General features: G+C 36.7%; 1 protein-coding gene across 1 annotated transcript in view; it reads left to right on the forward strand.

Moving 5' to 3' along the window:
* Window positions 1-21,890, forward strand: part of EMB2729 (Alpha amylase family protein) — a 326,562-nt gene that overhangs the window by 55,620 nt on the left and 249,052 nt on the right. Inside the window, exon 4 of the mRNA XM_089787516.1 lies at window positions 14,690-15,361. Within this exon, the coding sequence (XP_089643642.1) occupies window positions 14,690-15,361 (672 nt within the window). The remainder of the gene's footprint in view (window positions 1-14,689; window positions 15,362-21,890) is intronic.

Genomic DNA, 21,890 nt, shown 5'->3' on the forward strand with positions numbered 1-21,890 from the left:
AACTAACAATCCCAAACAACATGTTATTTTTAAGCCTAAAATAGAAGTTCCTAGCATGGTTAAATGTACAAGTCCATTTCCAACTAATCATAACATAATAAGGAATAGTAAGAAGAGACCCTCAAGTGGTCCTAAACAAGATGATGACTCAAGGTACAACCACTCATCTACTAGACACCATGTTGAAAGACAAATGATGAATCTTGAAATTGGCTAAGTCTGAAATCTTTAAGCCTTGAATTTTCTAGAATCTTTATCTTAACTCCTGGAGGCCTGAAGCCTATCTCAAATGAATAGTTGCATATATAAAATTAAATGATATATTTTATACACCTTGATACTGATCTGTTTTGATCTAGGAAGATGCAAGACCTAAAAGGGTATCCAAAAGTATAAGCTACATCTTTGTGAAGTGTGTGCAAATAATCATTGTTTTCCATGCGACAGAATAGCCTGAATGCTTGCGCAAGTCAAGATTGGCTATTGGGTGAGTATTCTTTACAAACCAGGCAAGACACCCAACTAGGCTTGCACGAGACTTCGCTCTTCCAATGAGTATATTCATACTCGCATGAGAGAATGCTCTTCCCAGGTGACAGAAAATCGACAACAAAAAAGAATTTAAGAAGGAACGTGTGAAAACATGAAACCTACACATTGGGGAGTACTAGATCCACGTAAATCGAGGAATGATCACTCGAGATCATAGAAGTAAATCTAAGAACTTGATTAATGCTAAAATACACATAGCAATAATATACATCCATCTAACCAACATCATTAATATATGAAATGAGTGAGCATAAACAACATCGTAGTGAAAAGGAAAGAACACACATGTGATATAACCAGCTCAATACAACTGTTCATGTTTCCTCCCTACCATAATGGCATCATGAGATCCCAAGGATCCTAAGCATACTCCTGAGCATGAATCTCAATTTCCCAACAATATCGTTGGAGTTGTCTCATGAGATCTTTCTTCTAATAATCATCCAATAACATCACATGAAACAAGAAACATCTAACATGCTAATCTACCAATAACATCACTAATCCAAAGTAGTGGTAAGAAATCTCAACTAAGCAGTGTGATACAACATTAGGATAAAGAAATGCATCAAGTAACATACTAAACATCATCTAAACATGATATCAGATGCATTCTAAGTAAATCATAAATCACCAGGAAACATACTTCGGATACACCGCAGTATCAAGTTGTCTCATGAGATTTTTCTTCCAATAACCATCCAATAACATCACATGAAACAAGAAACAAGAAACATCTAACATGCTAATCTACCAATAGCATCAGTAATCCAAAGCAGTGGTAAAATCTCAACTAAGCAGTGATACAACATCAGGATAAAGAAATGTATCAAGTAACATACCAAACATCATCTAAACATGATATCAAATGCATCCAAAGTAAAGCACAAATCACTAGGAAACATACTCCGAATACATTGAAGTACCATGTGAACATCCAACACTAGCGTCAAACTAGAAGTAGATTGTCTCTGTACACCAACGCGCAGTAGTGGTATAGGTAGCTATGCCACCCAACCACGTGGTACCCGCATGCCCACACCCCACCGTGCTCATGGAGATAATGAATCAACCACAATCACATAAGAAAAACACCCATGGCTAACACATGCCAATCAAGTATGATACCAACATCAATATGCTCATGAAACCAATGTAATACAACAGGTCACTGCTCAGACCCACTAAGGATAACTATGTAGGGACTCAAGTGGAATGTATGTCGGTTGGCATCAGAAAGCCTAAGCTAGATTTGGTGCGAAATGAATCCCTCGGGAAACCATCACACCGATGTGGAATGAATCCCTCGGATTAATCACACTGGCACACACCCTCGGATTAATCATACAAGTGTTTTCTTATCTTATCATTAAGTTTTATTACCTAGTTATTAATTTAGTTATCACTTGTTAGAACTTCTTCATGCTACCTTGTCGGAATATACACTAGGTATACGAGAGAAGCCAATCCACTGCCTACCCTACATACCCATGCTCATCACACGATGAGTGCACCCATGCTCATCAGACGATGAGTGCCCAAAGGCAATGCAAGTTCCCAACCCAACCCCCAAATGAACAATCCCTCTATCTGGGAGTTCAGATCTTGCAAGATCCTATCATACACACGCGCATGTGCTCGTGTGTTGGCACAACCAAATTCACGAATGTAATCACATAATACCAATGCAAGGGTTGGATATGAGAAATACAACAAATGAAACAAGTAAAACAATCTCACTCAACCAGCCTATATCGAGGAGTACGAATTCGACATGATTACCAATGATAGTAAAGTAAAATTATGGTTGGATTGGAAACCTAACTTGTATTCCAGATCCACGATTGAAACAAATGCCAAGAAATACCCAAGAAAATTGGGTGGCACGCATAATGAGGCAAAGTGAAAATTGCTCAAAATTCAATGTTGTCAAAAATCGATGTAATTAAAACCCATTATCCAAATGGTTGCCGAACTCCCAAAAATCAAATAAAAATTGAGTTCCAAGCTCGTATGCAAAAAGGACTAGCATAATGGATCAAAGCTTCTAAATTTCAAGGCCACAAACCCCCAATTTGTTCACACATGCCCAACTGGGCCAAATAAACATATGAAAACGGAGGGGAACACTAGTTCTCAACCCTAAAGCAATAAAAAAGTAGTTGGAATCAGCCAAAACTATTAAACTGGAAAAGCCCTAACGTACAGCCAAAAGGACAAAAATGCAAACTGATGCTAGAAAATAATGGAGGCGCCAAAGTTGATGAGACAATCGGCAAAGGAGGCATTTCCCACTCTGAATATATGGGCTTACTCTTGCGTTGATCCCACAAGCATAGCTCCCCCAACGATCAAATCTCTAAATGCTCACAAGAGGGTTTTGGAGGATTTGCTCCAAAAGCTTGAATTTCTAAAGTAAGAAGTGAGAATAATCTCTCTTTTAGCCAATATACGCACTTTTACAAAGTGACATATAAGTTAGATTATTTAAATTAAATAATCTAATTAGCTCCCTTAACCCAAAATAAATTTGGCAATTCCAGTTGCTTGGAATTTAACTATGGCAAATTAGCCGGCAAATTAAAATAAATTAAATGAAATATAAAATTCCATTAAACTATTAGAACGCAATATTTTAATAACTGCCACAATCATTGCAGATTCCTAGATGCACAAACACACAAGTCTAATCACAAATGAATAATGGATCCGGATTTACCAATTAACTAGAGGGTTTATAATTTTAAGTAACATAGATACATTGCCCATATAGGGATGACATTGGCTAGGTATGAACAACCGAATCACTAATTCCATTTGCCACTAGAATTCACCACTTGAGATTGAATTTGATGATCTTGTGAGGATGTTTGGTGATGATCTTCTTTCTAGTTTTGAAAAGGGTAAGATTGATGAGATTCTACATAGAGAATTGCAAGTTGTTCCTAAAGAGATATCTACATGCGACACCATGGCCAAAGATGATGAAGAACAATTTGGATTGGTGCTAGAGTGGGACTTATCATTTGATCAACTTTGGGAGATATTTGAAGTTGAAAGTATAAAGGAGTCCTTGATTTTTGAGGATGTACTTGGCAATGTTCACAAGGATGCATGGTTCATGTTGTATAAGGATAGGCCTCTGTATGCAATATTTTATGGGTTTGATTGCAATGTTGATCCTTCCTTAGCCACCTGAGAGTTTGATGTTGAAACCAGAGGCGAAATCCACCACCAACTGCGACCTCTTGAAGCTGAGGATGATCAACAAGGATCTCAACATGGATTACCACTTGAGACATGCTAGGTTGTTTCTTTCCTTGCTTCTAATGTTGAAAATTTTGAAAGTTATTGTTTTGATTATGGAGGTTTAGGAAAGAAAACTTGCATTTGGATTGACAGTGTACCATGCAAACTGCCTCAACTATTGATCTTGCATAACAATTTTCTTGAGTTTGAAAGTGGGGTAATAAATATTTTTTTAGAGTACAAGGATAGATTTGTAAAATTGAGAACCATCACCCAAGCCTTGTTACTCTTGAACAATTTGAGAGACTATGTTAGAGTAAGTGTATATATCAGTCTAGTCAGTGTCACCCTTTCGGGAGTCTTGTACACAGATAGAGAAGGTTTGTCTTGGACCATTTGGCTCAAGAGGGTTATAGTAGGTTTGTGTTGGACCATTTGGCTCAAGAGGGTTATAGTAGGTTTGTGTTGGACCATTTGGTTCAACTAGTCTAGGTTAGTTTTCCTTTAAGTCACTTTAGTTTAGGTGTGTAGGTTTGTCTTGACTCATTTGACCCAAGTTGTTTAATAGCAGTTGCTTAGTTTTCTTTGGGTAGTCTGGTTTAAAGGGATTCCAATTTGTGAGAAAGGCAATGTGTTCTCACACACACTTTGGTGTTCTCCTAGTAGATTTGTTTAGTTGATTTCTTGAATATCTATTGTGAAGATACCTTGAACTGGAAATTGTTCCTTATAGCTAGTCCTTTAAAAAGGGTTTCTACTAAATTTTGATTGAATTCATTTATTGTGCTTAAGGCAATTGAGTCTTTCAGTTGCAACATTTTGGTCACACTTTATTGCTTAGTGTTCTTTGGGAGCATGGAACGGAAGTTGAAATTAACAAAAATCATACACCTGCTTTAGTGCCACTATGGTTTTCCAAATGCTCTACAAGCTTCACTACTTGTACAAAATATTTGAGATGATTAACAAAATCTTTGGACAACAATTACAAAATATCCGAGGCAATTTAACGAAATAGCATACACTAACAGTGACTAACTATAACAGGATAGATCTTTTTTCGTCACACCACTTCCACATTTGTCATGTGCCTACACCAAACTGGTCTCCAAAACACGTTGCATCTGTAGCCTCTGCTAACACAATACTGTCACCTTAGCCATGCTGACCTTGATAGCCACCCGTGCTGCATTCTCTGCTTCCAACTCCTCGGTATGCTGAGCCAAGTGTCGCTCTACTGCCTCCAATTGGATGATCAACTCCTCTGGAGCTCTCTATGCATCCATCAAGACAACCTCACATCTAACACCTACTTTGAGTGCCTCAAAGCGTAGAACCCGTCTTGAAAGGCTTCTCCAGTGCCCTTTCCACCTCTACCATACAAACACTCCATGCCTGCAGTAGCTCTAGGTCTCATCAATTAGTCACACTTCTCGTGACTGATAATTTAATTGATTGGGGGTCTAGGGGCATTGCCCCAAGCGGGGTCGAGGGGTAGCACCCCTGCAAGCCCTTGGTGCGCTCCCTGGCGCAAAATAGGGCAAGGTCGAGGGGCTACGACCCTGCCGCCAAGACCAAATTAGCACTCTCAAAGCCACATAAAAGTCCATGAAACACACCATTTTTGTGTTTTTCTTCCAATTCCATACTCTTTCTGCCAACCGTTTATGTTTTATTCATTACCCGTTTATGTCTTTCCCTTCGGTACCATACGTTATTCATTATGAACATTTTTGATTTGTCGTATTTTTTACGGCTCCTGCTTCCTGAAGAGTACAGCTCCTTCCTCTTGAATGCTCTGGTACGGCCTTCGAAGGGTAACTTTATTACTGTACCTCTATGATCCCTTTTATTATATTACCACTCAACTCCGTACGACATACGACCACCTGATGTAGTGCTTCTGTAGTGTTGGCAGATTATATTACTGTCCTTGTGAGTCGTACGGTCCTTTCTTTTGTTCTCCTTAAGCCTGTACATCAGTATGACACATTTGCAAGTGTCCATCTGTATGGCCATATGGCCTAATTTGCTTCCACTTCATGCTTGACTGTACCGTATGTTTTTTTGTTTCTCCGTACTTTCTTTCTTCTAGTATGCCTGTACGGCCGTATGGAGTTTTTCCAATGTTCACTATTCAAACTACTCTATTTTCCCATGAATGTACTCTCTATTTGGTCATACCGTACGGTGGATCGATTGGAAGCCCCTATAAGACCATATAATTTATGTGTCTTCCTCAAGGCCGTACGGCTCTTAACTTTGTGCTCTTCTTGAGTCCATATGTCCGTACGGTGGCTTAAATCCTTCAATTGATGGCCATACCCTTTCCTTTGCTGGCTGTATGGCTTACCTGTTTCTTCTCTCGTTCTGCTTTTATGCCATACAGTGTTCACCTTCTATGTATGGTGCCTCCTCTGTGTCTGATGACCGTACGATAGTTGATCTCTTTCATATAATGTCCGTACTTGTTCCTTTGCTATGTGGCCGTATGACGCTTTCCTCTTTTCCCGTTACCGTACGGTTTTTCCAACTGAAAGCAATCAAAGCTCCCTCCTAGCACTTCCGTGTGGGCCGTATAGTATCTCTCTCACTTTCTGTTTTGCAATTTTTACACAGGCCGTATGGTATGACCATTACTATAGGGTTCTTCTATTTGTATGGCCATACGGTCACTATTTTAGTCGTGGTGCTTCCTTTCATAGGTCGTACAATGGTTTCTGTTGTATTCTTTTAACATTTTATCTCCTTAATTTACATATATACATTTATAATTACTACTTTTATATTGTCTCTCGATTGTTCATCCATGGAGGTGTGTTATTTCTTTTATGATAGACTTTCAGCTTTGGCCCATTCACTGCATCAACTTCTTCCTTCCCGTCAAGCGTCCAAAATTTTATTGCTCTCTTATCGCCCACTTCACAGATTTTATATTGCCTGACCCACTTTATTTTAAATTTGCCTGGTCTAATCTTGTTGCGCCCATTATGCTTCAACACTAGTTGTCCCAGATTGAAATCTGTTCAACTTCAAGTACTTGTCGTGCCATGCCTTATGCCTGTTCTATGTAACCTTCATGGCCCATTGTGCTTGCAATCGTCACTCATCAAGTTTATTTAAATTATACCATCCCTTCCTCAGACTTTCCATATCTCCAAGTTTGTTTTCAATTGCGATCCTTGAACTTGGTACCATGAATTCTATCGGCTACTACTCCTTGCCGTCAATAAGTGTATTCTTGATTTTAGAACCTTCACTCCGTACTGTTGAAGTTTTTATTAAGCCCTTCCTCTTTGTTTCTTGTGCAGATCGTACGATGTGTTTTCCTTGCTGTCGGCACCTTTCTACTATATCTGTGGTGTGGTGTAACCTTTCCTTCCCAAGTAGTTTGTTCATCGTGTACCATACAGTGGAATCTTTTCTTTTGATGGGTTTGTACAGTATGTTCTTCCCTATAGCTTCAGTCTTAACCTCCTTTCCTTCTTTTGCTTATCTGTATTCCTTCAGACATTCATTTTCCTCTCCTTTCTCACCTTTGTCGACCCTTAACATATTACTGCTCGAAAAAAACTCGTAATCCTCCATTTGCCAATGGAATAGACCATTCACCAAGTCTAGGTCATCATCATTCGACCTTCCTAATCTCAATACTCCTTCGTCCGGTTCCATTCTCTTCTTCCTTTTGTCATCCCCTTCACCTTCACCTTCGGAATATGATGATGCTACCTCCTCACCTACCATCTGTGTGTGCAGGTCAATTACGAATCTTCGGCCTCCACGTTGCATGGATAGGGTATTTCGTTTCTAGTCATGTTTTACTTTTTCTTGTACCAACCAACCCTGTCCAAGGATAGCATCATACCCTCTTCTTTTCAGTGGAATGACCACAAAATCTAGTAAAAATGGTTGTGTTCCAATGGTTACCGGCTATGCCATCAAAGTTCCCAACGATTTGATCTTATGCTGATCTGTCATGAGTAACTGGAATGTAGGTGGCCACAGTGTAGGTTGTCCCAACTTCTTCCATATATCTTCCGGTAACACGTTCACGCTTGACCCTCCATCCACAATTGTGTTTATCAGTACAGTTCCCATAATACCCATCTCGACTACTGCTGAATGCCTTCTTGTTGTGAGTGCTAGTAGCATGGGGTTTGCTGCCGTTGTTCCACTACTGTCCCTTCCTATTTCCTCCATTGCTCTCAGGAGCGGTGTCATGTTCATAATAGTCATCTGCAACTGTGGCATTATGAGAAGGTCATTTAATTTAATAGGGACTTATGTTTGCATTATCTGTCTTATCATGTTTTGTTCAGCTAAGTTCCTTTTCGAGGTATTGGCAGTGTCTTTTACTTGTAACTTCCTTGTTCTCATCTGTCTTTCTAGCTCTGTTCGTGCTTGTTGTAACCTCTCTTTTCCTTCTTCTGCATCAGGATATTTCGCCTTCTTATTTTGCTCCTGTGTAATGGCTAGTACCTTCTCATCACATGTTTCAATGCTTAATAAATTTACCCCTTGCTTCAGGCATTTTGAATTTTCATGATCTCTTGGATTACACCATCTGCATAGTAGCTATGGCATTTCCTCTGTGGTACAATCTCTGGCGAAGTGGCCCCAGAGATTGCACGCATGACACTGTATCATTGGCCGTCCACTTGCGTCGTACTATATTCGACTCCAGCCTCCACTATTATTATTGTTATTATTGCCACCCCTTTTGTGTCGATCATTGTTGCAATATCCTCCCGAAGTTGCATTATTGTTTGTGCTTGTTCTTGCGGACGCTTCTTGCATCAGTAATACTTGCTGATGTCCTTTTGACTTCATGTTAAACAGGCACTCCTTTATGGAATGTCTCGCAACTTGGCAGACAAAACTATTTCTTCAGGCATGAACCCTTTGTGTGGCCATCCTCTTTACAGTCCGTGCACCACAATTCTCCCTTCACTGAGTCGAGATGCTTTTTCAAATTCTTAAATTCTTTCATTATTCTTAGCATATCTTTCTATAATGCTCGAACTTTCTTGCTTGATTATTCATCATTGCTGCTACTTTCGGATGATGAATCGTCTGAATTCGACGATTTATGCTTCTTCTTCTTCTTCGGCATACGATGCTGGTGGTACAATCTTCATCTTTTTCAAAGCTGGCCATAGCCCCTCAACAAACCATTGTTTCTTCAATCTGTTAGTTGGTTGACTCTCCATCTTCCCAGCTAGCTCTTTCAACCATCTTGCATAGGCATGGATTGTTTCATTCTTTCCTTGCTTGGTGTTGTATATCTTTGCTACGATTTCGTTATTGTCCCTTAGCAGTCAGAACTCTGCTATGAACTCCTTAACTTTTGCCCATGTAGTTAGCTTCTGAGGATCCGCGTCTGCAAACCAATCAATTGCCACACCCTGTAGGGTTGCTAGAAACTGTCAGACCCAATCATCCTCATCTGTTACACTATTTTCCATATTGTTTCACACATCTTGCAGTGTCTGATTAGATCTATTGTTCTGTCATCATTAAACTTCAGCAACTTCTCATTTGGTCCTGCCATTACTACTTTCTTCTAATTCTGAGGTACCTACTCTGTACTTGCATTGTTTTGAGCACCAGCGCTATTTTGCACACCTGCACTGTTTTGAGCACCCGCGCTGTTAAGAGCACCCGTGCTGTTCTGCACACCCGCGTTGTTAAGAGCACCCGTGCTGTTCTGCACACCCGCATTGTTGAGAGCACCCACATTGTTGAGCACACATGTGCTGTTCTGCACATCCGCGTTGTTTTGCACACTCGTGCTGTTTTGTACAACCGTGTTGTTCTGCACACCCGCGCTGTTCTGTACAACCGTGCTCCTTCGGACAACCGTCCTACTTTCAACAACCGTGTTACTTGGTGAAATAAGATTTTCCTCAAGTGAAGTTGTTCGATTCTCTGCTTGTATCCATTCGTTAGGTGTATCGGGAATGAAGAGTTTCATTCCACGCTCGTGCTCCCTCGGCACTTCGAGCTGTGCGAGTGGCTTCCCTTTTGTTCAGATGCTCTACCCTCGACATATATAGGTTAAGGAACTCCTCCCTTGTTTCTTCCACCAAATTCAATCGTTGTCGAGTCTCTTCCAGCAATTCCTTGGCACTCCTTGGCCTACTAGGTGAATGCATTCCCCTTGTCTGTGCGCCTTCACCCCCTCGGTGTTCGTCGGAAATCTGTTGAAGCTTTTGTCTGCGCTCCGCCTGCAATGTAAAATTAAAACTTCTTGTGCTGTATGTATTTCATCCTTATCTTTTATCTTATTCATATCCTTGTTAAGTAGATTCAGCATTAATCTTCATCACACTTCCTTCGTTCCAGGTTCGACTGACAACGACGCCAAAAGTTTACCGTACAGGGTAAAAGAGTACTTAATGCATGTAGTATAGTAAGATATAACATAGAACAAATACTTTATTCATATATGCAATATGCTTATTACAATAACTCCAATGATGTTTACAATGATGAAGATCCAAAGTCCATTTCAGATGGTGTACATATACCTTCTTGAAAGGGTGACTCAATTGTCACGCACTCTTTCGGATACTATTCTACCTGTCGGCTACAATATAGATTTTATTGACAACAATTGAAAGAAAGAAATCCTATTTAAAAAAAAAGGAAAAGAAAAGAGAAAAGATGTAATGAGCCCAACTGGCTCACACCCCTAAAATATATGATACTCCAAAAATTTCTAACATAGTACTGACATATGCAAATAGACTTTCCACAACTAGCTATGTTAACCAACAATATTTGTCAGTTGATAGGAATTTTGCAAATTTGTTTCTTTCAACTCTTTCCACTAGTGTTTGTATACACAATTCAACTTAATGCTATGCCAGAAAGACAATGAAGCACCATGATCAATTTTCCATTATCAATTATAGCCTGTACACAATAACAATTTACAAATTATAATACCATTATTCATTAAATAAACAGTGAACCTGGAAATGTCAAGCTCAATGAGCAAAGTCTATCTGATACCACCACAATGCAGGCCCAACAATTAACCGTGGGAATGATGCCAATTATGGTGCTCAACAACAACATCCACAATGTATGCCTAGGTGGCACTACTGCAGCCATGAACAGGGCTTTGGACAGCCCAAAATCCTCTCAGTAACCAAACACATTCAATGCCAAAGACAAGATTCCTGTGGCATTTGATTTTCAGAGATTTGGCATCCAAGTTTGCAATATATTGGCGCCTGATTTGCAGAAGAAGAGCACCTTTAGTGGCCAATGGCAGCCAATAACATGGGTAGCAATCCCACTCAAAACAAACCAAAGAAACACCCAATTGTGGTGTCCAGACTCCAAACCCTCAGCAACTGTGACGTCCAAGAGCAGAATAAAAAGAACGGGAAATGCCAATAGCAAATCACCCAAAGTCCACACTGAAATTCCCAAATCTTGGGCGCCTATATGCCAAACTTATCTCCACAATTTGCTGATGGAAATGTAATTAACTCTGAACCACACAACATCTCCCAGCAACAGAGAATACAGTTGGGAGAACACTTAAACTCAGAATTGCCAAAACTCAGCTTTAATCTACCATACCTCAGTAGTAGATTCAATGCACCATTCAGATTTCAAACCCCATGAAACTCAGATTGAATCCATTATACCTCAGCAATGGATTGTAATTCACAACTCAGCAAAACCCTTACAAGAGAATAATCAAAAGGCAATAAACAATTGGATTCCTTGTTATGACAAATGGACTCGTCTTTATAATTAATTGTGCAACTTGGCTTCATCTTCACACCTTTGATTTAAGAAGCTTCAACTTCACAATACCAAATCAACATAAAGTAAGTTTATAAGTCTCTGAAGTTCTAAAATTATTATAACACCTGTTGATGTCATAGATTCTAATTTATTTGTGCTATTTGTAGATTCCCAGAGATTACACATAAACTGTTTGACAAAATTCCTCAATGAAATGGAATGCTTGAAGGTTTGTTGTTGTCCTGCTGCCTGTGTGAATTCGGAAGCTCTGGAAAACGGCATGGAGATTCATGAAGAGATATTTTTGTGTAGAGTGCCCTTATAAACATGTGCACAAAATGTTGCAATTTGGAGAAATCCCACCATTAGAAGACTGCAAAGAGGAATTAAGACTGCCAGGTATTCCTTCATTTCTTCATTTATTCTCAGAAAAGGCAAATGGTTCAAAACAACAACTTTACCTTGTCTATCAAAGCTGTAATTGTCGATCTAAAGGCGATTAATGAGAGCTGTTGATCAGCTACAGGAGTGTAAAGGTCTTAGTCGAAGCAAAACTAGGGCTTCAATTCAAAGGACACATGAACAAGGATTTTATACCAAAGGAGTAGTATAGAGACAAGATGTGTGAACGGGCAGTTGAGGGTTTTTAACAGTGCCCTCAAACTTGCTAAAGGAAATCAAAGGCATTAGCAGTTGAATCAGTAATGTGTGGGTACTTTTAGAAACAAATTATATTTGTGTATTTTGTGACGTGCATAAAGATGTAGGTCTAGAATATGGTGTATTTTGAACCAAAATAGAACCAAAGTCCCAAGAAATGGGTGATGGTGTAAGCAGTTATATTTCCTTAGAGAAATTAGGTGTTTGCAGGAGGTTGTGCACATGGATGAAAGAGAATTCCATTGTTGTATCTCTATGCCATGATCCAATGAAGATTTTACCATTTATATATGGAAACGAAGTCTGATTGAATGCACAGAATGTTGAAGCAAATTTAATGTTTATGCATATAACATGATCTAATAGAGATTTGAAAGTCAAATCTAATTGAGTATACAGAATGTTGATTTGAACAGAGTCTCTACAAAAGTTTTTAAGGATTAGTGTTAGATTATGACAGGCCAAACAATGTTTCAAAGTGACAATGAAAATGGTAAAAGTAGAAGTTGAATAAGTTTTATATACTAACTTGAAAACAAGACAATAAAAAAGATTGTAAAAACTGAAAGTATTTTATAGGTTAGAATTAGTTTGATGATAATAAATATTTCAAGAGAGCATTATTCAAATTTCTAAAAAAGAAAAACAGATAGTTGGGCCATTTAGACAAACTTAATAATGAGAAAGAAAAAGCTTGTGTTGATTCCAGAGAAGATGTAATCTTAAAAGGATTTGGATGTGTCCACATTTCATTGCAATGCTATTGGAGATTATAATTGGTCTCTAGGGTCCCCTTTGTTGTTTTCTGATTCATCAGTATTTGGACGTCACATTAATTGTAAAACCTTGCCAATGTCTTAGAGAGAACTTTTCTTTATGACATAAGAGATTTCTTTTAGTATTACGATGTCTCTTATTTTTTTAACTTAAATAAAGTGCACACCTTTAATTCTTTGGTTCATGAATTTCTTTGCACTAGCAATTGCCTTGAAGCTTAATCTCAAGAAATCACCAGCCGTAATTGCCCTTTGGTTGATCATTGAAAATATGCTTGGAATAGTAGTAAAGTTAAAATCTATATTTGAGCTTGCTACTCTCACCTATGCCTCTGTTATCATTTCCTTCTCCTAGAGGATACAAATCATGGGGTGGAAAGTGAAGAGTTAACGCAATGCACAAAATGGATTCTTTGTAAATACCTCAAATCCATAATCTTGTAAGAAAATGCATTTGGCAAGCATAAAGCCAACTCTTCAACTTTTGTCATGGTGCTCCCATCTTTTTCATCATGTTAGCTCTAGCACATGATCTAGATATCCAACAAAGCATAAATGAAAATTGTTTTTTTGTCAGATGTTATAGTTGCAAAGACCCTGGTGTATTTGTATGCAAATTTGAAGCATAGACGAGGCATGTGAAATATTTTGGAAAAAAGTGATTTTTAGGAAGTCTAACTTGTTCTCCACATATATTTATAAAACTATATATTTACTATCATATTATAAAATTATCTTATTTACATTAAAAGTAATTCTCACTAATGCAACTGCATCAAATAGTATCCTTAAATATAAAATATAAATCATATTGTGACTATCAGCTAATAATATCCACAAGTGAAAAGATAGAATTAAATGAAAACTGGTTGCATATACTATTATTGGCTACACCATTGCACCTCATCTGGTGCAAGCACTAGTTTGTATACTGTTTGGTGATGATTTTAATAAAAGTAAAAACTAAAGCACTGTTTTCTGTATCATTAAATAGTTATAGTTCAAATAGTGTAGGTTTTGTGAATATTTCAGTTTTCTAGTTGCAATGAACTAATATCAGATTGTTTATTTAGAAATTGCAATTATTGCTAGAATTCCCATTTGTCTTAATTTTCATCTTTTGGTTCATAACAGTGGTATCAGAGTGTTTGGGCCATAACATTGGTATTCAAGATACTTCACTCGCTTTGAGGATTAAGACTTAAAAATAGCTATTTTTGGAAGTAATTTTTTGATTTTATAACTGTGCCAACACACTGTTCTTCGAATTCATAAAGTCTGCTTTTTCTCTTATCTTGTCCTATCACATTATTCAAATATTTAGTAACCAGATAATCAATCATGACTTTTATGTCATGGTGTTTAGGTGTGTTAAATGGATCAGCAATGCACATGCAAGAGTTCCTATTCCATTGAACTTTACATGGAGGGCATTGTAAATTATCACCTCTAGTTTTTATTTTGTTCAATACAAGTTTAAAATTAACCATTGTAATTCACATCTCTTTCCTTAACAGCATGGTTGCTTTGATGTTCTTTATGCTCAGTTGGCCTTATAATTAGCTTTCATTGTATCTAAGCTATCTTATTTTGTAAGATTCTAGTTTAGATTAAAAATTTAATCTTTAATTGGGTTTCCCTCTTTTATTTCTCAAAGCCAGTTAAATTGAGAATATGATTTGCAGGTGCACGTTCTTGCGCTCTTATTGGCGACTTTAATGATTGGTCTCAGACAGAGAACCGTGCAAAGGAAGGATATTTTGGCCGAGATGATTATGGGTATTGGCGGATATCTGTAGAAGATAAACTCCACGATGGAGAGGAGGAAGAAAAATACTATTTTCAAGAGTATAATTATGTAGATGACTTTGACCGCGGTGACAATAATGTTGATATTGAAGCATTATTCCAGAAAATGAATGATGATTATTGGGAACCAGGAGAAGATGAGTACTTAAATAACAATGCTGCTGAGAGATTGTATAAAGGAATATTTGATCCAAATAGTTCCCAAACAGAAGAAGAACTAGACAATATTCCTGATGCAGAGACAAGGTACAAAGCTTGGAAAGAAAGCCAAAAAGATGCACCTCAGAACAACTTGCCTCCTGTTGATGTGATTGATGATGGGACAATGTATGATAGTATGCATATTGTAGAGGATCCTGTTTGGCGTAAACGAGTAAGAGGAAAGAAACCACCTCTTGCATATTGGGAGGAGTTACGAAAGGGAAGGAAAGCATGGATGAAAAAATATATTCCATGTATACCTCATGGCTGTCGAGTTAAGGTTTTGTTGAATACTCCAGAAGGTCCTTTGGAACGTGTTCCAGCTTGGGCTAGATATGTTTTGCCTGGTAAGAATATCAACTATATCTGTGTAGAATTATTTTTCTTTTTTAGTGTAAGTTTATCTTATAACAATTATCAATTCCATAATTTTTTGTGTAAGTTTATCTTATAACAATTATCAATTCCATAATTTTTTTAAAGTCGAGGATCATATTGAAGTCTTATCTAAGAATTATGTCCTTTTTGATCTTCATGCCCTTTACCATATGTCTAGCTGTTGTAATGCTGGTGACGTTGTTTTCGATCTTATATAATAACCTGTCTGCCTAGCTACCAAGATTCACATGTGCAAATTTTGGTTTGGCAATCGTGTTTCAAATTTTTAGTTTTAATGTTGCCAGGTTACATCAGTGCGATAATTGATTCTGTTACACTTACCATTCAACATCTTTACATGCCTTTTATAGAAAAACAGAAAACAGTATGCTCCACAAGTCCAAAGAATGAATAGGTGTTTTGAATACCAAATTGAGTTACATATGTACTCCTACACAATTAATTATCATATTTGTAGTGAGCATTATCTTCCACATTTTGTCACTATCTGCACAACGTATTACTAAATATTTATTTATTTTAAAATAAATTCTTTGTTTGAGCATAAGAATTAGTATTATTATATTACCTTCTAGGTTTATTTTATTTTGTCCCACACTGGGTGGGGATAGAAGTTAGATTAAGCAAGCTTAGCTTGTGCAAACTTTGGTACCCTAACAACCATTTGTTCAACATGGTGAGAAGCCGAGATTGAGAGAGTTTGTGTAAAGTTTCTGCAAATTCTGTATGATCAGACTGAGATAATACCTTCTTTTATGCTTGCTGAAGATGATCTTTTATGATTCAGACTTGTATGAAGTGATGTCAATAATATAAATATTATTCTGAAATGTTTTATCTCTGCAAGTATTCGTATAGGGCAGAATTGCTTAAAGGAGCACACCATATGTTATTTGTGTTTCCTTTAACTACAACCATACCCCATATAAATAAGGTAACCAAAGGGCATGTCCCTTGAAGGGACATGACCCTATCTAGGTTGGTCCTATAATGTTTTCTCATAATCGGCATCAAGGAGTAATAGCTTTTGTTCAGTCAAACTAACAAATATTAGTTAAGTTCAAAACTCAAATGCCATAATCCAAGGGAGACACCAATCATGCCTAAACAGGGAACAACTATATATAGGCCTTCCATGCAAGAATAGATCTGTAAGATCTTGTGCAATCAGATCAGTGTTATTTCGAAATTAAAGATTTAACACTCCCTCTTAACTTGATAATCATACTGAGAGATAACATATCTAGCATCATCAATTACGATGAATAAGCATAGATTGATACTCTATATCTATCTGAATCTTCTTAGCATGTGGTATCATCAAACACATGATACTGTCATAGTACTTCTTTGTGATATGACTTATCATTGATACTAGTGATAACAGTATTGCAAAGAATACAATATATAGGATAAAATTCAGAGAATAATTAAATTCTTTATTTATCCAAGTTGTGACTCATAGATATTGGCATTCCTATATCACAACATGATCTTGAGTTAAGATCTACCAGAACACAGGATAAACTCTGGAGAATAATTAAATTCTTTATTTATCCAAGTTGTGACTCATAGGCATAGAAATGTCTACATCACAATGTAATCTCAAGAACTCATCTAGATTTGACAGTAGATCTCTACTGTTCAACACATTATCTAAGAGATCGTCATCTCTCATAATGTCTTTTATACAAGTGTTCATTATCTCAGAGATCATCACCTATTCGATAATGAATACAAATGGTGGAGCCCATAACAGTCAATAGCCTGACAATAAAAATTATTTTAATAATAATTTAAAGAATACAAATGTATTACAATTAAACCATACCAAGTATTTTCCTAAAGTGATCTATCTTCACTTGAGAAAGACGTTTGGTAAGAATATCTGTTGTTTGATTTGCAGTGCAAATGTATTCTAATTTTACAGTATTCTTATCTACCATATCTCTTACATAATGGTAAGGAATTTCAATATGCTTGGACCTGTCATGGAAAACTGGATTCATTGAAAGCTTGATGGAACTCTGATTATCACAATGAATAATAGTAGGATTCATGGGTTGACCAAATAATCCCACAAGTAACTTTCTAAGCCAAATTGCTTCTCGAGAGGCCATTGTTGTGGCAATGTATTTAGCTTCTATGTAACTTTGTGCTAGTGATACTTGCTTTCTGCATATCCAAGATATCATCGCTGAGCCTAACCTGAAACAACATCCTGAAGTGCTTTTCCTATCAGTAACACTTCCAGCATAATCCGAGTTTGTGTACCCATGGATGTCCAAGTCAACTTTCTCATACAAAGATTCAACTTTACATTATGGTTTCCATGAAAGACATTGTAGATGAGCAAGATCAGTGAGCAGAAGTAGTTCATGTAGAAGAAAACATTCAAAACCCTCCTGGAGTCAAAATATGAAGATAAGCAAATATGTGTCGTCAATTCAGTACATGAATGGTTCAGATGCGATCATACTAAGCTATGTGGTGGAGAAAAGTCAAATGAATGAAAGAATGCATGCCATTGGCTTGTTGACAAGTGAAATGGTTTAGAAGATCAAATCCAGTTCGTTGATAAAGACCTGATCAACGGATGATGTTTTAATGATGGAAATATGAGTATTCGATAATGCATCTCGTTCACTGTCAAATCAAAAGAAGATCCACGATTGTTGTTATGTTGCTATAAAATGTTGCTCGACTATTATTCATAGCGGCATAACTATAGAACATGTGTCTTGATGGGTCCAATATATTCAATGCAGTACCACAAGGCAAAGCATTTTGATGTCAGATTTTGCAAGCAATGAAATTGTGCCACTTGTCTGCCATTATGTGCCTAGTTGGAAAGTGGATCCGCCTCGCGAAACAAAGAGACTTAACATCGTTTTATTACCACCATCAGATTGGAAGAAGATCTACATTTGTCGCTATCTCTCTATGTAAAGTTGCAAGGAAAATAATCTTAGTGACATAACGACGAAAAGACACGTGTACACAGAGGAAGTTATAGAGGAAGGTTATAATCTTTTAATCACGATCATTAATTTAAGATCGACGGCTAGAGTTCAAAAATGTAGTGATTGTTGGAATATGAAATATGTAGGTTTGGTGCGAAATAGTAGAATATGAAGAATTAACGATTCTCTACAAGATTTTCTGACATTGCATGAAGTTAAATAGTCATCACGTGTTTTTAGAAAAACCATGGATTTAGAATCATTGATAATTTCATATTTTATTTCCTTTTCTATTTTGTGATTGTTGCTCTGCTGAACTAAAAGATAACAACAAACTATAAATGTAACCTCTTTTGACAATACAAAGGTTGGCAAACTTGATGATGAATTGGTCTGTAATTCCATTTACCCTATTTGCTTGTCATGTTTTTTTGCCCATGCATAGATTAGTTCTGCATTAAGAGTTGAAAGACAATCATATGTAATTCTATGATAATCATATGGATTCCATTTTATTTTGGTAATCATAGTGAAGGTGACTCCATTTACTTTCTGGATATATGGTTCTATTTCTTCTCTTGTTAATTTCATTTCATGCTAGATAGTTTCATTGGGAAATAAAAGATAAATGTGTATGAATCTATTAGTTATTGGTTGGATTCCATTTCATTCAAAGCTGATAGTGAAAGCAATTCCATTTGCCCTCATGTGCATATCTCTTCATTCCTCTTCTGCATTTAGATGGTTAATCTGCATTTAGAATAGAAGAGTCAGAAATATCAAGATAATCTACTATAGTCATTCCATTGAGTGTGATAGGTTATTCAAAATCCATCTTGCCTAAATTTTTTTGTGCGTACAAACAATTTGGTTATCCTTTACTGCTCTCAAGTTAAGAGTTTATAATGTCAAAACTTCTGATCTCATAAAAACATATCCATTGCATATTATTGCAAATCATAGGGAGCTATACCAAATAATTCAGAGGGCAGTGATGGAATACTTACATTGACCCATTTGTTGGTAAACATCCTTTTGTCTCTCCAAAACATTAGGAATCAAAGAGTCAGCTTATAAAATCTAATAGGAGGACAAACTATTAACCAACAAACCCTAAAGTCTTTGTTTGCGGGCTCAAGAAAGCTCTCTATGGGCTTAAATAGGCTTGAAGGGCATGGTATGAAAGAATTGATAAGTATCTCTCTAGTTTAGGATTCTCCAAGAATGAAGCTGATCTAAATCTTTATTATAAAAAAGATAAAGATGATGTGATAATTTTGATACTACATGTTGATGATTTACTAATAACAGGTGATGATCATCTTATGGATCAATGCAAGAAAGATCTAATTAGAGAATTTAAAATGAAAGATTTAGAACTCCTTCATTACTTCCTAGGATTGGAAGTATGGCAGAACTCTGACAGCATCATACTTAATCAAAGAAAGTATATATTAGACATATTGAAGAGATTTGGAAAGAATGTGGAACTGCAAACCTATGTCTTCTCCTATGGAGACTAATCTACACAAACTTAAGGAAGCAACAACAGAATCACCCTCCATAGATTCCACTCTTTATAGACATATGATTGGGTCTCTTATGTACTTGGTAAATACAAGACCTGATATATGCCATGTTGTAAATGCCTTGAGTCAGTTTATTTGTGAGCCAATGGAGATTCACCTAGTTGCAGTCAAACACGTTATGAGATGCTTACAAGGCACTCTTAACGTTGGGCTCTATGAGAAAGTTGACTTGGCCTTACATGGGTACACAGACTCAGATTGGGCTAGAAGTGTTACTGATACGAAAAGAAAAGAACTTCAGGATGCTGTTTCAGTTTAGGCTCAGCAATGATATCATGGATATGCAGAAAGCAGGCTTTAGTAGCACAGAGTTCTATAAAAGCTGAATACATTGCAGCAACAATGGCCTCTAAGGAAGCAATGTGGCTTAGAAAGTTACTTGTGGGATTATTTGGTCAACACGTGAATCCTACTATTATTCACTGTGATAATCAGAGTTCCATCTGTATATGTGAATTGTTGGCCTGGGAATTAATCACACTTCAACATGATTCTTATATGCTAGAATTATCTCAAAATGAACATGGGATTGTCCATTCAAAATAATCCTACAAATCGATTTGTTGCCTTCTAGCTAATTGGATTTCCCTCTCCACTCTTAGAGTTGAGAGATCAGCAACTAGACCACTAGTACGGAGGATATATATCTAAATGATATGCAAGTTTAAGCTAAATGTATGCAAGTTAATCTAAGAATAAAATGAGCAATTTAGACTAAATGTATGCATTTTTAAGCTATATGAAAGTAAGTATGAAAGAAAATGTAGTTGTAAATGCAAATAATTGAGCCAACAATTTGGCATTAGTTCAATACTATTCATGTGCCGCCTCTTCTAAAAATGAGAGATTGAAGGTTTCTTGAATAGAATCCAAGAATTTGATCAACGATCAAGATCAAACTGAATGAACGGATGAGATTGAAGATGAGATTCAATCAAAATAGAAAATTCCCTTGTGAAAAGGAAGTTAACTGATCACTTCTGAGTATAATAAGGAGTTAATTGATCTAATTCCTTTTTTGATTTCAGTCCACTCAATATTTCAAATTCTGAACTGAAGAGAGAATATTGGAGAAGATATTTGATTTAAAAAGTTAAATATGATCTCATAAATGAATAATATAATTAATTGAATAATTAAATTCAATAATTAGAGTGAGGATATTTAATTAAATCAAATAAATTTAATTCCCATGTATATTAGCTAAAAGGGTGACTTTAATTTTAATTAAAGTACTAAGACTTATGATTTGATTAAATTCGATTAATAGGTTTAATGTAGCTAATTTGAGTCAATACTTAGGAATTAAATAAAGTATATGATTAATACAGGTTAGGGATTTTCTACATTTGACACTCAGGCCAAGTAGAGATTGTCGAAATCAACATTGCTTGGTACAATAGGACTTTAAATAAGATCAATAGATTGAAATTAGTTGAGCATGGAAATGTGCCAATTTAGGGGTATTACATTTGCCCCTCTTTGAATAAATGTGCGAGTAGCACGTTGATTCAAAGAAATCAGAAGTTTGGGAATATAGACAAAGAAGTGAGATTGGTTTTGAGATTGATGACACAAAGACCAATTGATGAGCTTTTTAAGGTTATCTCTAGAACGAAGCTTAACCTAGGGAATCCAAATAGAACACCTAGATACCGATATGAAAGAACAAAGATTATCAAACTTCACCGAATCGATCCCAGAATGAGACTCAATTCTCAGGAGTCGAGGTTAGATTGCCTCGATACCTGTCCATTAGAAGGTGACAAGATTAATCACGAATCATAGAATTATCCCTAGAATGAGGCTTAATCCTTAGAAGTCAAGGTTAGATTGCCCTGATACCTGTCTGTTAAATAGTGATTGAAATTGAGAGTTAAGAATTATTTCCGGAACGAAGCTTAATTCGCCACAAGAGTTAGGAT

This window comes from Cupressus sempervirens, chromosome 6, assembly GCF_028749045.1.
Source record: "Cupressus sempervirens isolate cs-2001-9-10 chromosome 6, ASM2874904v1, whole genome shotgun sequence".
Lineage (NCBI taxonomy): Eukaryota > Viridiplantae > Streptophyta > Pinopsida > Cupressales > Cupressaceae > Cupressus > Cupressus sempervirens.